Consider the following 17,453-nt stretch of genomic DNA (forward strand, 5'->3'; position numbering starts at 1 on the left):
AGGCTGCGTTATTCCAGAGTGTTGTCTCTTCTGGCCCTCCATTTTTGTCTGGGATCCCACTCTTTCTTCCCTTCAAGTAGTCTGATCTCTCAAGCCTTACTACCGGCTAGCTGCCTGTTCCTATTACTTGTTCCACCTCAAGTAACTACGCCCTCCACCTTGTGATTTCCATACTAGTACATGAGAACAAGTAAATCTAAAACCTGTGCCAAAGTAAGGGGGAGTTACAGGTTGAGGGTGTCAGAATAGCCCCTCAATGTTAGGGTCAGAGTTCATTAAGGTACCTACATCTTAGGTTTTCTCTAAATAAGCCTTGGACTCTTGGTAGCTTCATGCAAATTTCCCTTCATGCAAGTCATAGATTTAGTGGCCCAATCAGCTCACCTCAGCCTACTCACTGTATTGCAGAGGTTTATTTAAGACCTCAGAACTGACTTTAACATTAAGTTGAGCCAGACATGATTAGGAGGGAATTTAGTCGCAGAAAGCATCGTCTAACATCTGTCAAAGGCAGTTATATGTTTATCAGAAAACTCTTTAAAAATGAATACCCATAGATGACATTTCCAATTTATTGCTCTGAAGTGATAAGTGCCTGTCAAAATGCCTGTCAGAGTCAATTATAAATGTGCCATATATCATTGGTCATTTGGGTTTTCCATGGACTTGTTAGCCTTGTTTAGGTCTCTGGTGGGGTATGACGTGACTGTGATTTCCCACATCAGTTGTGGAGCAGTTTTGTCAAGCCAGTGGTTATTTAAAAAGCATTTTGTTACCAGACTTTATTATGCTTAGACAGAGGCTACCTTTTCTTGAATGATTTGATTGTGGTTAAATCTCAGCAAGATACTGTCATTGTCAAAGGGAAGGTGGATGAACAGGGAATTAGTTAGTTAATAGATGCTTAGCTATGGGGACTTCAGAATTAGTGTAAAATGTGTTTATTCCTCCAGGAGCTTGTTGTAGAGTGAGCTCAGCTCCTAGAGTGGCCACACCCGGGTGTGGTCTTCACCTCTGGATGGCCCCAAAGCCTGATTCACTGTGCTTGGTTTAGAAATTTACTGTGAGAAATAAAACTACCAAGTATCTCTTTTTCTTTTAGCCTTTCTAAAAATAATATTTATATCAGCTAGTCAATATGTTCTCTCCTGCTGTGGAATTATCCATCAAAATACCATTTATTAAGGTCCTGCTATGTGTCAGGCTCTTCATATACGTTATATTTCATTTAAGCCTTACAAGAAGTCTCAAAAGGGAAGAGTTGTGCTCATTTTGCAGGTGAAGGTACTGAAACTTAGTGTAAAGATAAGTGATTTGCCCAGTCAAGAGCAAAAGATGAGTGAAGCGCCAAGTTGGCACACTCTTTGGTCTCTCTTAGTCCCTCGACTCCTAGGTTCTCTATTCCACTTCATATTATGGTTTCTTGGTTGCCCTATTTCCAAAAAATAGATTATTTAAACACAATCTTAACACATAAATTGCAACAAAGCCCAATTTCAAAATGTGTAAAGTCATATTTTTTTCAATTTGACTCAGTGGGTTTTATTGCTTATCTAAGAAGGCCGGGAGTGGGATGGGTGTGAAAGAAGTACTGGTGTCATAATGGTAAGAGGCGATGTAGAAATGAATAGTCCCGAAATTCTAGATTCCAATAGGAAAACACAAAGAGCATGATTCATGATCCTCAGTTGTTAAGAGTCTCAGTGTCTCTTGATTTTGTACACGTAACCTCTTGGGAATATGCCTGTTGTAATAAAATCTCTCTTGGTGCTCCAAAGATAAAAATTGGTTTGTAGTGTATTTTGCAAGAAATTCACCATTCGTTTTACTATTAAAGAAAGCGAGACTTGGAGGATGTCTTGCCTAAGACTGCATAACCACTTGAATGAAGTATTTTCATAAATTTCCATCGAACTAGAGGTATTCCTCAGCATTTCACCTAATAAACACTCAATAATGTATCAAGCAAACAGTCTTTGTTATTTAACTCTCAACTTAGCTTTCTCTAAGCAATTTGCATTAAGATAGATTCATCTCACTATGTTTTGGATTTCGTTTTTACTTTCCTTTGCCTTCAATGTTTTCCCTGTTTCACATAGCTGTATGTGCTCAGCTTCTGTATTTTCTGATTGCCTTCTTAGCCACATTGCCCTTAAAACGACAGCTTTCATACCTTATTTTTGTATTGCCATTAAAGTGACAATACAGAGCGTGATGTAAAGTCAATTTTCAGGACTTCTTTTCTGTAGGGATGATTATGCCTGTCCTGGCCACATGATGGTTTCTGTGACCTCTCTAACCCAAGAGATAGTAGCATGGAAACTAGAGATTTAATTTTGTTTCTAGATTACTTTCAGAAATCCGCTTTCTCTTTGCAGTTCTTCAATACCAACTAATTCTTTCTTAGTCTGACTCTGCTTGTTTTTTTATTGAACAATTTCCCCCCACCCCCAAGGTATCTAATAACCTCTCCAAACAACAAACCTAGCTGAGCTTTTCTCAGTCCATTATCTTAACTGTTTGATATGCCATCCACCCAGAGACTCTGCCCTCTTTCGACTTTACCAATATTATGTTCTCTTTATTTTATGCTTTTTTGTTGGCTGCAATTCTGTTGCCTTTTTTGAGTTTTCTTCCGGTCTAACAGGTGAACCCCATTATTACAGCCATTTTTCCTCTCTCCTCATCACAGCCAGCCTTGATTACTTGCTTTTGGCCTAACATTTTCCTGAACTGTAGCTGTGCTGTGGTGCTCTCAGCTAAGCACCTCTCCTTAGAGAATGTCCCACCATCCTTTTTGTCTGAGTCATCTTGGGCTGCTGTGACAAAAATACCACACACTGGGTGGTTTAAACAACAGATATTTATTATTCATAGTTCTGGAGGCTGTGAGGTCCAAAATCAAGGTGCTGGCAGATCCACTGTCTGATGAGGACCCACTTTCTGGCTTGTAGGTGGCTATCTCGTTTTATCCTCATGTGGCCAAGAGAGGGATCATCTCTTTAGTCCCTTTTTATAAGGGCACTAGTCTTATTCAGGAGGATCCTACTCTTATTATGTAACAACTTCCTAAAGTCCCTCCAACCCTTCAAATACCATCACATTAGAGATTAGGGGCTTTAACATATGAATTTGAGAGGAACACAAACATTCAGTCCCTAGTACTTTTACACTTGATCTTAGCTAAATAGCCTAGAAGAGATCGCTAGTACTTTTAAACTCAAAATATCTAAATTTCAACCCATTAGTTTTACCCTAGACCAATCGTACCACCCCATCCATTTCCAAATTTCCATCAATCTCATGCAGAATGACAGCCAGTTAACTTTCAATCATCTTTGGACAGCCAGTTGGTGAAAGTTCTTAGTTCTCACGGCTTTTCCTTCCTTGCATCCACATCATCCTAGCTTAGGCCTCTCTGCATCAGGCTTGTACTATTGGGTCCCTGGCTAGATTTCTCCATCATTCCATGTTCTTTTACCATCCCCTACCCTGCCCCAATTCTCCCTGTAGAGTGCTGCTTGAAAACCTTTCCTGAGTATTGCTTGGCACCAGCCTTTCAAGTTCAAGATAGAAGTGTGATGGTGACAAACTATTAAGAACATTTAAGTGGTTTCTTAGTGTAATGCCCAGATTCCTTCATGGCCATGCAAATTTCTCTACATGCTGCATGATGCCCCTCTAGACTTTACCCTACTTCCTTGGGGTCCCCAATTTGCCTCATAAAGAAGCTTCTACAGACCAAAGTATTTATTCTTCTCACAACTCATATGCTTGTCACCTGTATATATGTTTTTAATATCATTTACCTGTCTAGAATATATCTCTATGTTCATTTGTACTCTTCTTAACTATTTTTCAGGACCCAGTTTAGAACCAGTTTTTACCAAAAGTCTTAAGACTACTTGGCCCTAAATTATCACATCTGTCTATAAAGGTCTATAATTTAGGGTGACTATGGGATTTATCACACAGACCAGGACATTTTTTTTGACAGTGAAAGGGGGGAATTATCAGGAAAACAGGGTGTACCAGAACTTCTCTGGAAAAAATTGAGACAAATGATACCCTGTCTATAGTCTATGTGTTTTGTTTGCACTTCCTATTTATTACCTTGTATTAGTATTAATGCTGTTATAATTGTGTCCTGACTCCCCAAGAAGTCTATCCTCTAAGCAGTTGCATTATGCCTTATACTTCCTCACATTCCTAGAACCTAACATTTTGCTGTGTGTTTTAGTAGACACTAAGTTGTTAATTAGGATGCTGGTGGAAACCATTACTTAGCAATTTGTATTTATATTTAGGAGGTGGTGGTTTTGTCAAGGTAATTTAATGTTTAATTTTTCTCTCTAGCTTATTGACATGTGCATGCAGAACTGTGGTCCAAGTTTCCAATCTCTGATTGTGAAGAAGGAATTCATTAAAGATAGTCTAGTTAAGCTGCTGAATCCCAGATACACCTTGCCATTAGACATTCAGAATAGAATCTTGAATTTCATTAAGGTGAGTCTGTTGTATGCCTTATGGGATGGTAAACTTCTAAGATTAGAGATTTAATTATATACGAATTGGTTTAGTGATTCTTTACATAGCTGTGATTGAGCCAGAAAGCATTTTACTCTCTTATTTCTGTGTAATATTTTTTGGCATTGGATGGTACCCTTTTTCTGAAGAATTTGTAGTCATTTTCCTACTTTTCTTTCAGTTTCTATTTTATTCATGTCAGGTAGGAAAGAGTAATATGTATATTGCAGATATAAAAGCTGTGTCCTGGAGTAGATAACTGACTACTTTCAAAGTTACTTGGCAAAAGAGCTACTGATGATATTTTACAATATGTCTATTAAATTTGGATTTAGTACAGCAAAAAGCAATAGTATCTATTCCAGGGTTTCATTAAAATGTTGAGGCATGAGAGTCTGATGATTAAAAATATTTTGTATTATTCTAGTCTCTGAAAATATACAGTTTATCCTTGGCTTTCAAAAGTAGCTTTCTCATTCGATGCAAGATACATAATTATCAGTCTCTCATTTTCTGTCACTGGTTTAAGAATTCTGTTCTGTTTTTGCTGCTGTTTTCAGACTTGGTCCCAGGGTTTCCCAGGAGGTGTGGATGTAAGTGAAGTGAAAGAAGTGTACCTTGACCTGCTTAAGAAAGGTGTTCATTTTCCTCCCTCAGATGCAGAGTCTGAAACAAAGCAACAAGAGGTAGGAGGTCTTTCTTTGACTCATGCAGAATAAGATAGTATTATTATATGGGACTTTTCTAATTGAAAGAGACAACTCTAGCTCTAGCTTAAGCAAAAAGATGAATTAATTATTAGAAGGATATTGCAGTATCTCTTAGAATAAACAAGCCACAAGAAGGTTGGCATTAGTTGGATCTTCGGAACCACAGCGAACCAGGCACTCAAATGCCTTATCAATTGTCCACTTCTGTGTGTACATGTGATTGTCACCTTCATTCCTCTCTCTCATTACAGACTAGCTTTTTCCACCTAGTGGATAACAGCTCCCAGATTTTCATGGTTTAGCTTTAGCTTTTCCAGATTCCAAGTCAAAAATCCTGGGAGAACAGACTCCTTAAACCAACCTGGGTCAGTTTTCTATTTCTGCACAAATCAGCTGAAGTCTATGAATATGAGGGCTCCAAATAGAAATCATTTGGCTATAGTAGAGGGCAGCTTTCAAAAGAGAGGATTGCTGCTAGACAAGGATCTTTACTTGAGTAGTCTTATAATATACTTGTTTATTATTAATATTGTATCCATGGGAGAGGATGTTTACATGTATTCCCACATTTGCAAATAATTTTTAAGGTTTTGAACTATAACACTTTGAGTGGCTGATTATATAATTCACCCCCTAATTTTCTATTGTTTCTGTACTACAAAAACAGTAGTTCTTTCCTTCCATAGATTGGTTAGTCCTGCTCGGTGGAATAAGGAATTCAGGTATATACCAAAAGTCAGATCTTTATGGGAGCTTTGTCTCAAGGGCTAATCCTTTTACTTGGCAGGCTGCTCCTGGCCATTAGCCTTCTGCCTCCTCCTTTTCTCTGCCCATGAGCCTGCTCACATGCCCCTTTTGTTCTTCCTTCCAAGACACAGTGTAGTGGCCCAGAACTTTGATACTCAAAGTATGATGTGGGGTATAATCTGGGAGCTTGTTAGGTATATTCAACCCTGAAGTAAATTAGAATCTCATTTTTACAAGATTTCCAAGGGATTTCTCTACACATTAATGTCGAGAAGCACTGGGCTCAAGCCCCACTCGGGGGTGAGCGGATGTCATTGCTGGAAAAGGAGAGAAGCCTTGCCAGCTGTGACTTAAAAGAGACTTGACATGAATCGATTTACCATTTGTTTTTAACAACCCAAAGAGAAGACAGCAGTAATTCACATAACAGTTTATCTGGTAGACCTTTGGTAAAAACTAAGAGTGTTTTATTAAATTTTAACTTAGTTAATAATCATAATAGCCACCTTTTATTGAATACTTTATTATAGGCACACCACTAGCTTAGTACTCTTCTAAAAATGCTGAGTAGGTTGTACACTTGATGATTCACTCTGGGCTAACACCCTCTAACCTGAACTTTCGTTGAGAGAAAATGATTGAGTCATTGGAATGGAAAAACCAGGCTTGGGGTGGGTATGTTAATTCAAATAATAATGTGTACATATCTCATTGATAGACTGCTCAGATCTCATCGAAACCACCAACATCTGGTCCTACTGCACCAGCTCTTTCTTCTGTAATTGTTCCCCGAAGCACGACTATTACATTGGTCCCAGAACAGGTAACAATAGCAACAACTGTGTTTATTGATGACTTTTTCTAAGTTCTCAGCAGTTTATATACAATTCGTTTGTTCTTCACGTTGTGAGGTGGAGATACATTATTACCCTCATTCTGCAGAGGTGGGAACTGGAGCTTAGTGATCATGCTATGTGACTTATTGGGATTCAGTTCTAAATGGACTTAATCCCATGGATTCTGTCTGACCCTAAAGCCTGAGCCCTTAACAGTTGTGCGTGGCTAGTGGCTTTTGTGTCTTCGTGGACACTGGGCTGTGGAATGGCTCTTGTGTCAACTAGCTGATTCCAATTGCTCTTGGTAGGATTGTCCATATATCATTTCAGAAACCTCAGTAAATGGTAGCCTTATTGCTAGTATTAATTGTGCCAACTGAAATTACATTTACTTGTTTGTCTATATCTGTTTATGAAAGGTCCAGATAAGCAATTATTATTATATGAAGTTCATTTTCATCCTGCTCTAAGGGAACTGTCCTTGAGAAATTTGTGTTATTATTATTCAGCATTATAAAAACATACATGTGATTAACTTCTCAGAATTTAATCCAGTAAGAAAACAAAAGTGATTCTGCCTTGATTCTTCTTTCTCTAACACCATGAGAAGAATAACGCCTTCATTGTTTTCTTGCCTTTTCTTGTTAGTTGCCAAGAAACCCAGACCAACATTTTCCAGTTCATCCTGGTTCCTGGTGTAGTCACCTTCCCCCTTCTCCATATTGGTTCTAATCCGATTTTTTTCCCTTTATTTTTAACTTTCCTAGAACATACTTTTGGATTTATTATAAGAGATGCTAAGTCCATTTTTGGTGACATATTATACATTTATAAAATCTATAAATATATTAATTTAAAATATTAAATTTGAAAATATCAAGTTTTACAAAAGATTTCCTCTTTCAGTAAATGTTCCCTGAGAGAAGGAAAGAAGGTAGCCATTCTTTGTGTCACACACACTGACTGGTGACTGTGTTGTTCTCTGCAGATTGGAAAATTGCTCAGTGAGTTAGATATGGTGAAGATGAATGTGAGAGTGATGTCTAACATATTGATGGAGAATATTCCTGGATCTGAAAACCATGAAGACATAGAGCTTCTGCAGGTGGAGTATGATTTCAGGGACAATCAGTCAAAGTGTCTCTTAAATTTATTCTCTATCTAAACTTAGAGCCTTGGACGTGGAAGACACCTTAACATTGCCTAATGTATCCTCCTGCATTGTCGAGTTGATTTCTAAACTTAAAAAGAGGCAGGATGACTTTTTCTGAAATGCTATAGACATGCCCCTTGCCCTCTTGCAACAAATAATTTACCATCATTTAATCATTTATAGGCTTTGACACATACAGTCTCTTATTAGTCTCTAATTGTTTTAAATGTGTAAAAGTTGCCTTTATATCCATCCATTCAACAAATGTTGAATAACTACAGTGGGGGAAAGGATATAAAAATGAAGAGGCTCTCCTGGTTCTCAGGGAACTTATGTTGAGTCAAGATTGTTTTTGTCAACAGTTTAATGAAGTGTCATAGATGCTGTGATTGAAATATGTTTATCATACAGTGGGACTGGGTGGGAGCAAGGAGAAAGATGGGAATTTTTGGAAAGGTTTCGATGAAGGCAGTTCTCAGGCTGCTGGAAAAAGTGGACAGTATTAGCAGGTGTGGAAAGCCACGAGTAGTTCATTATTACTGGAGCTAGGCCCTCCCACACTTTTTTCTTATGTCTGTACATTCATGCACTTTATTTTTGCCCTCTAATTTTTCGTTCTAATTATCCATTTTAAATTTTAACATACATTTTAACATTAATTTTAGAAGCAGTTAAGGGGAAAAATCAGTTTCTAAATCTTCTCAAGTAGGTTAAGAACCTTATTATATTTTTTACTTTTCTCAGATTTCTACTTCATTTCCCATGCTGGTGTTATCTTTCCTTTAACTTCTCAGATTGTTAGTAAATGACATTTTTCATCACCATTGCTTATTTGGGAAACACTCAATATCACTTCTTATATATTACCACTATCTCCTTGAACCATTATTAGTGATAAACTTCGAGTGTTTGCTTGTCCAAAAATGTCTTTTCGATGCCTTGTTAAGTGCCAGTAGTTTGGCTAGATAACATAATTCTAGATGCAAAATTTCTTAAGTCCTTCGAAGATACTGCTCCATTGTTCTCTTGCATCCAGTGATGCTGATAAGTATATTACTGATTCTTGCACCTTTGTTTTATCTGTTTTTTTCCTGGTTATATTTGTGATTTCTCTTTACCATAACATTTCTGAAATTTCACTACACTGTGTCTGGGGATATGTGTGTATATATGTACATATGTATAATTTCCCTTAATTCTTAGGGAAGTACCTGACAGGCCTTTTTGCCTTGCTAAGTTATTTATATTTTAATTCTGAGGATTTGTCAGCTCTTCAAATATTTCTTTTGTATGACCTTCCTATTCTTTTCTTATGGAACTTTTATTAGATGACAAAACTTACAGTTATATATTTTTCTTATCCTTTAACATCTTTTTATACTTTTCATATCTTCATTCTTTTGTACTGTAGATCTAAGTTTCTCCATGTATTATTTCTCTGAAATTTGCACATCAGATTTTCTATTTAGCCCTTCTAGTGAATGTTTTATTTCAACATTATTTTTTTTAATTTTAAAATTCTATTTGGATTTTTAAAATAGTTCCTTTTTTCCTCATGAATGTGTTTCCCCCTTTTGTATTTCTAATTATTTTTAAAGTTGTTTTTTCATTTTCTCTATGGATTCTTTTTCCTTGGGTGCAAATTCTTATCACCTCTTTCATTTGCATTCCTCAGATATCTAGCTGGATTGCTAATTGTGAGCTCATTTTTTGCGTGAGATTTCTTATCATCTGGTCTGCATTCTCTATGACTCAGCTCATTCAAGCCAAGGGGAAGACACAGTTGTTGCAGCTTGTGCTTCCTGTCGTTTTCAGAGTATGCGGAACTGGTATGGGGTGATGCTGAGTAGGATATATTGGTAGCCGGTCTTCTGAGTTGTATGCTTCCTGCTTTTCCTGGATGCTACCTGCAATTGGAAATATATTCTATGTCTTTGTTCAGGCAGTGTTCCCACCTAGAAACAGATACTCTTAACTCAGGAGCTATCAGGTCTCAAATGGGGAGACAGTTGTGAGCAGGGGTTGTCTTGCCTGGTTGTTTCACTGCCGTACCTCAACCAAACTCTGCTAGCTGCCCCCTGTGCCATCTTGTTCTGGCTTCCACAGTCTCTAGGTATGGCGCATCCTTCATTTTCTTTCCCTGCTATGAGACAGTACTCATTGTGGGCATTCTCGAATGTCCTAAATTGTGCTTTCTTGTAATCCAGGAGTCAGCAAACTGGCCAGTGGGGCCACATGAAGGCCTTTGTCTGTTTCAGCGTTATAAACTCAGAAAAAATTTTTACATTTTTAAAGGGTTGTTTTTTTAAAAAAGAGAGCAAGGTCATTTCTCAAGCTATATGTCTGCAAGCCTACCTCCCGAGACCTCTAAGAGTCAGACATACCTCTTAAGGAACTCCTTGACACCCCTCAGCCGCTATTAATGGATATGAGTTTGCGGCATCTCTCAGGTACGTAGGGATGAGAAGAGAATTTACAAGTACAGCTTAGAATCGTAAAGTTCCAGGTGAAGAGTGATAAGATCTGGTCTGTACAGATTATTAAGGACCTTATATACCATGCCAGCATGGGCTTGTCCCAGATGGCAGAAGGGCACTCACTATTAAAGAGATATAAGCTGAAGAACTGGATAACCAGATAAAATTTTAGAAAGATTCCTCTGGTGACACTATGAGATGATTATTTCTGGGGAAACAAGAAGAATCTCTAGGAAACAGCTTAAGACAGCATTTCCTATTCATGTACTGCTACATTCTATGGGGGAAATGACATCTCTGGTTAAATAAGTTTACAAAACAAATTGCCTACTGTATTTCTCTTGGAGGTTCATAAAACCCATTAGTATAGTAGAAGTTCTATGAGTCTGCATTTAATTCAACACTTACAAACTACTTGACCAAAGAATCCCCATTTGCTGAGTATCTATTAATATCCTACAGAACATCAGAATAACGTACCTTGAGAGAAACCAATATTTCACATCAGTGGCATTAAATATATTATTTTTAGAATACTTTACTTTGGAACAGTATATCATTTTGCTAAGGATTCTTGGAGTTCTTGGCCTCAGGTAAGTCATTTACTGTCATTGGACTTAGTTTCTTTATGTATAAAATGAAGAGTTAAGATAATCCTTAATAAACAAAAATACCATAACATCCTTTTTATACAGGAGGTTAAAATTAATTATTAGAGTTGCTATGTAGGATTGTATTTTAAAAATCCACAATTGAAGGCTTTTACAGATACAAACTTTGTGACTCATGATGCTAACGAGAGTGTTAAACTAAATGTAAAATTAAATATTAAAATAAAAATACGTGGCAGATATTTTTGAAAAATGGCCATATTCCATTTAAATACATGAATTCAGGTTTATATTTTATGTAATCCTGGAGTACAGTGCAATGCCTTATTGTGTCAGAGTCTCTGGGTGTAGATATTGGTTTGAATTTTGCAAGTTTAATGCTAATTTGTTGGTGGCTGTTTTGATGCCAGAGCTTAGGGCTGTGTGTTGCCTTGAATAGTAAAGAGACTTGGGTTATAAATCAACATTAGAATACTACTCATGGGCAATTCAGACTAAATGGGTTCTGGCTTAGGATCAGCTTGTTTACAGAGCCTAATGTATGTATAACTTTTTCTTGTGCTTTTTGTTAAAAGCATATAGAAACCTGGTGTGAGAAGTGCTAGTCTTAAATTCTTTTGATATGTATTTGAATTTTTTTTTTTTGTAATCTAAATAACCTCATTAAAGAAAACTATTTCTCTACTCACAACACTTCTGACACCTTGTAAGTAAGGTTTTTCTCCCTCACATTAAACAGTTCTGACTATAATTATCCAGTTAGCACAGACCCTACAGGTTAAGGGCTCAGTCCCACAAGATATCCCCCACCTCAGACACCAATCACAAGTACTGGGTCCCCTGGTTACTCACTCTTCTGTCTGATTTGGCTACACATCAGGGATTTCCATAACCCCCTTCTCAGGCCCAGTAATTTGCTAGAACGGCTCACAGAATCCAGAAAAATGCTTTACCTACTATTCTGGTTTATTATAATGGATACAGATGAACAGCCAGATGAAAGGGTACATAGGGTGAGGTCTGGAAGGGTCAGGAGCTTCTGACCTCATGGAATTGGGGTTCACCACCCTCCTGGCACCTAGATGTGTTCACTGACCCAGAAGCTCTCAGAACCCCTTTAGGTAGGGTTTTCATGGAGATTCATTATGTAGGTAGGATTGATTTGATCCTTGATCAGTGGTGGTTAACACAGTCTCCAGCCCTTCTCCCCTCCCTGGAGGTCAGGGATGGGACTCAAAGGTCCAACCTTCTAATCACAAGATTGGTCTTTTTGGCAGCAATACCCCCTCTTCCAGGAGTTACCGTATTAGCATAAACTCTGGTAGGGTTGAAAGGAGCTTATTATGACTAACAAGAGATGTTCCTCTCACCTCCACTACTCAGGAAATTCCAAGGGTTTTAGAATTTCTGTGCTAGATACTGGGGTTGAAGAGCAAATCTATATTTCTTGTAATATCACAATATCATATCTCACTACGGTCAGTCTAAAATAATTAATGAAATCCTCCATGGCAAGAGGTCAAGGAGCCTCTGGTACAAGGATATTAAAAATAAATTAGCAAAGATAGAGTATGGGGAAACAAAGGAATTCTTTGGTACATATTCAGGGCTTTTCTCACATCTGTCTGAACTATTTAGATCAATGGTGTTAGAAGCCCCAGGTAATGCTAGCATTCTGCCTGGCCTCCCCCATATAACCAAAAGGGCTTTTGAAGGCTTTGGCATGAGCCTAGGGGGGCATCAAGGTGGGAAGCACTGAGAGCCATTGGCATTGGGCATCCCAAAAGCATATTCTGAGGGGAGGAATGCATCTATAAAGAAGTGGTGAAGTATTTGAAATCAACTCTGCAAATTGTGAAATGGAAATCTATTCTTTTCCCAAAACCAGCTGATAACCACAGTTAGTTTTTTAGCTCACTAAAATAATAAACTTATCTCTTTATTCCCCAAATCCTATTGAAATGACAGAAGAAATATGAAAATAAGAATATACTCTCTCAGATTACAGGAGAGCCTAGACAGACCATCAAGAGACCAGAACAGCGAGAATATTCAGCGTCTGATAGTATAGGGTGGGACCAGACCGGCCAAGGAACTGGCAACCTCATTTTGGCCAAAGAGACAGACCCTTTCAAAGCGACTTTCTCCAGAGGAAGCCTCTACAAACCTCAAAGTCGAAATAAGTTTGGATGGGTCTCGGATATGAAAACAACTGTATCCATCCTCTGCTGTCCCAGCAGCTAACTTCAGGAATAGGGAACTTTTAGTGTCACCATTGTTGACCAAAGAATGTCCAGCTTATAGAAAAGTTTTGTAAGAATTTTGAGTACATGCCCAGAAGCAAAATCTCAACAGATTGAGAAAATGCTCTGGAGGATGGCAGTTTTCCAGCTCCTTTTATGCTTTTAGAATCAGAGTTGAACGTGTTAAGAAAAGAGCGGAATACATTGTTGGTAGATTAGAGAGATGGGAGAAAGCAAAGTGGAGGCATCTCTGGGATTAGATCAAAAGCAAAATGGAGAAACAAATACTTTTACATTAGTGGGTAGAGGATAGTTAATAATTAACATTTACAACATAGAGGTATGTGGGAACAAGATAACAGTGAAGGATTCTGTGGTCTCTTGCTCTGATGGTTTTGTGCTCTGGTGCCTGCAGTTGTGCCTTAGAGGGCTCTAGAAAAGAAAATTACGGTTACATTTTAAAGCTATGTTATCCTAGATATATAAGAACAACAGACAGGGTTCACTTAAGGTAAAGTAAGATTGACCTTTGCTAAGGAAGCTACAGATTGACCTTTGCTAAGGAAGCTACAGACCTATGATGTGACAACCCGCCCTGGCCTGCCCAGGTAGGAATTTATGACCAGACTATCCTGTATGGTTACTTTCGGTCTCTGAGCTTGTCAGGCCTGCCATGTGGCCCCCTTGAGCTTGTCAGGTTTATCGCATAGCTCATTTTTCTTTCACACTGTTAATGCCAGAGGAAAAAGACTGTGATCCAGTTACTGGTGGTTTCCAAGAGAAACTGGAACCTCTGCAGTCAGAAGAGAAAGGACTAGCTAGCACTCACGAGGATTTTTCACCTCGGAAGGCAAGAAGGGAGTTTCGTTCCTAGAGATGATGATGGAATAAGGCTGTTCGGATTCTCAGGAAAAATACTTATTTTTCTTCTCTTCCTGAAAGCTGAGACACCATTTTCCTTTATAGGACCGAGGTGTTTTTTTTTTTTTTTTTTTTTTTTTTTAATTTTTTAACCGTTTAAAAATTAATTAATTAATTTTTTTATTTTAGGCGAGGCAATTTACTATCCAGACCAACACTTCTGACATCAAATGTGTGGGTATTTTTCCCACACTCACCATATTCTCCTGTCAGCTGGGCATCCTACAATGCAACTCAATTCTGAAACTGTCTGCCTGGAGTTAGCACCAGATCCCACAGGGTAAGGGCTCAATCTCACAAGACAGCTTCCACTTCCGATGCCCATTGCAAGTCCAAGTCTCCCATACTTCTTGCCAACCAGCTATAAACCAGGGGCTCCCAAGACCTCTTGGGGTTTGATAATTTGCTAGAATGACTCACAGAACTCAGGGCAACACTTTCCTGGTTTGTTAAAAAGAATAGTACAAGAGATGAAAATGAATAGGCAGATGAAGAAGTCCAGAGGGTTCTGAGGTTCTATCTCCGTGGAGTTGGGGTGCATCACCCTCCTAGCACATGGATGTGGTCGCCAACCCAGAAGCTGTCCGAACCCTGTAGTTTATGTGTATTTATAGAGGCGTACAGGTTCAGAACGGACCTCCCCAAAATGTGCCACTTTGGCATGTGCATTAGTTTGAGCTAAAGGCAAATAGTAGACCTAGTAGGCTCAGGAGATACTTTTACCTCGCCTTTAAATAATTTAAATTAGGGGCCTTGCCATAATGAACTATCACTAGAAATAACTTTTTATGACCTATCTAGAGGGTGGTGCAACCATCTAATTACTGAACCTCTGTTTCTCTTATCCTGCAATGATCTTCCTCCCCTTTGAATCCCTGAGGCACCTTACCTTACTCCATCCTTAGCTCAGAATGCCACATATACCTCATTTTTTAAACTTCTGTCCCTGACTCTCATGTATGTGGAGTTCCTATTTGTACATATGTAATTAAATTTGGTTATTTTCTCTCATTAATCTGCCTCATGCAGATTTAATTATTAGACCAGCTGAAAGAACCTTAGGGGAAGGGTAAAGGAAAGTTTCTTCCACTCCCACAGAGGCTTCATCATGCATGCATGGTCAGTTGTTGTTAATTGTTGTTAATCTCCAGCCTCTCTCCCGTTCCCAGAGGACGGAGGGTAGGGCTGAGAGTTCCAAGCTTCTTATTGTGGTTTGGTCTTTCTGTTGACTGGCTCCTAGTCTGAAGCCATCCAGAAGCCCACCAAGAGTTGTTTCATTAGAGCAAAATATGCTCCCATCACCCAGGGTTTTAGGAGCTCTGTGTCAGGAACTGGGAGCAGTGACATATGTATTTCTTATTTCACATATAAGGGAGTAGCCATTTAGGTGTCCATGCTGCATATGAGATCTTTGATCCATCTCGTCTTGTCCAGGCACCAGGCTTTGTCTCCTGCCTTTCCAGGTTATTAGAGATTGACAGATGGGTGCCTTTTGAGCCCTTATGTCTTTATTGTTTCTTATATCTTTGGATCCTATTTGATTTTTTCAGCCTTTGAAGATTTCTCATACTTTCTTAGAAGTTTAGGCATGCATGTTAAAATATTTTCACATCATATCCAATGTTTTTAGGTATTTTGTTATCAAGAAGGTTTTCAGGAATTGAGTATAGTCTTGCTAGAAACCAAAAACTATGTTTTTGTTTTTTTTTTAATGAAGGTCGAATTCACATAACATAAATCAATCATTTTAAAGTATACAACTTAAAACATACAATTCAGTGGCATTTAGTGCATTCACAGTGTAACCATTTCCTCTGTTTAGTTCCAAAACATTTTTATCACCCCAAAAGGAAACTCATACCCATTAAGCAGTCTTTCCTCCTTCCTGTCTTTGCCCAGTTCCAGGCAACTACCTGTATGCTTTCTGTTTCTATGGATTTACCTATTCTGGATATTTTATATAAATGGAATCATGCAATATATGGCTTTAGTGTCTGGCTTCTTTCATTTACTGTGATGTTTTTAGATTCCCCCATGTCGTAGCATCTGTCAGAATTCCATTCCTGTTATGGTCCAATAATATTCCATTGTATAATATGCTACATTTTATTTATCCATTCATTAATTGAGGGACATTTAGGTTGTTTCTACTTTTTGGCTGTTGTTAATAATGCTGTGAACATTCATGTACAAGATTTTGTTTTAATGCCTGTGTTTAGTTCTATATACACCTAGGAGTAGCATTGCTGGGTCACAGTAATTGTTTCCCTTTTTGAAGATTGTCAAACTATTTGTCTCAGTGGCTACACCATTTTACATTCCCTCCAGCAATGCATAAGAGTTCCAGTTTCTCTACTTCTTTGCTAGCACTTGTTTTTTTCCGTTTTGTTTTTATAGCTATCTAGTAGATGTGAAGCAGCATCTCATTACAGTTTTGATTTACATTTCTCTAATGACCAATGATACTGAATATCTCTATATAGCATTTTAAAAGGGAAAGAAGGTCCTTGCTTGAAGTGGCTTCCCATTACACTTGGAATGGAGCCCGACCTCCTTACTCTGGTCACAGAGCCATTGCTGCCTACCCCTCCTTCCATAGTACATGCTCTTCTCCGTCCGGCCACACCGGCCACCCTCCTGTTCCTTGGACACACTGAGCTCATTCTTGCTAGAGAGCTGTTTCATCCTTGATTCTCATGCCTGTCTTCTAATGGCCAGCTTTTTCTCGTTAATCCGATTTCAGTATGTCACTTCCATTGAGAAGTCTTCTGATGCCCCACCCTAAAGTCAGCCACTTTCCTGCTCCATCCCCATTTCATTCCTCCACCTAGTCCTCTGACACTTTCCTTGTATTTTTGTTCACCTGCCTTTGCTCACTAGCATGGAAGCTTCACAAAGCATGCCTTATTTACTGCTCAGATTCTGGTCCCGGAGCAGTGCCTGGCATGATGTAATAACTCCATAAAAATATCTTTAATAAATTAATGGATTTTACCTAGATTGTATGTGGTTTAAAATTAAAATCTTTATCCTTGGTCTGAATTAGAGACTTTACCTTCATTTATTCTTTTCAATTAGATGGCTAGTTGCCCAAATGACATTTACTAACAATTTGTACTGTCTCTACTAATTAGAATACATTCTATATTCTAATACAAGGATGTCTTTCCAGAGGCTGTTCTCTGTTTGATCTGTTTGTCTATTCCTGTGTTGGTATCTTACTATTTT

The 17,453-nt window shown here is 38.3% G+C and overlaps 1 protein-coding gene across 2 annotated transcripts in view; it reads left to right on the forward strand.

Moving 5' to 3' along the window:
• Positions 1-17,453, forward strand: part of TOM1L1 (target of myb1 like 1 membrane trafficking protein) — a 47,753-nt gene that overhangs the window by 7,511 nt on the left and 22,789 nt on the right. For both annotated transcript variants that reach the window (XM_006924849.3, XM_025041776.1), the window contains exons 4-7: positions 4,357-4,506; positions 5,088-5,213; positions 6,703-6,807; positions 7,809-7,925. In XM_006924849.3, the coding sequence (XP_006924911.1) occupies positions 4,357-4,506; positions 5,088-5,213; positions 6,703-6,807; positions 7,809-7,925 (498 nt within the window). The remainder of the gene's footprint in view (positions 1-4,356; positions 4,507-5,087; positions 5,214-6,702; positions 6,808-7,808; positions 7,926-17,453) is intronic.

This window comes from Pteropus alecto, unplaced genomic scaffold, assembly GCF_000325575.1.
Source record: "Pteropus alecto unplaced genomic scaffold, ASM32557v1 scaffold98, whole genome shotgun sequence".
NCBI lineage: Eukaryota > Metazoa > Chordata > Mammalia > Chiroptera > Pteropodidae > Pteropus > Pteropus alecto.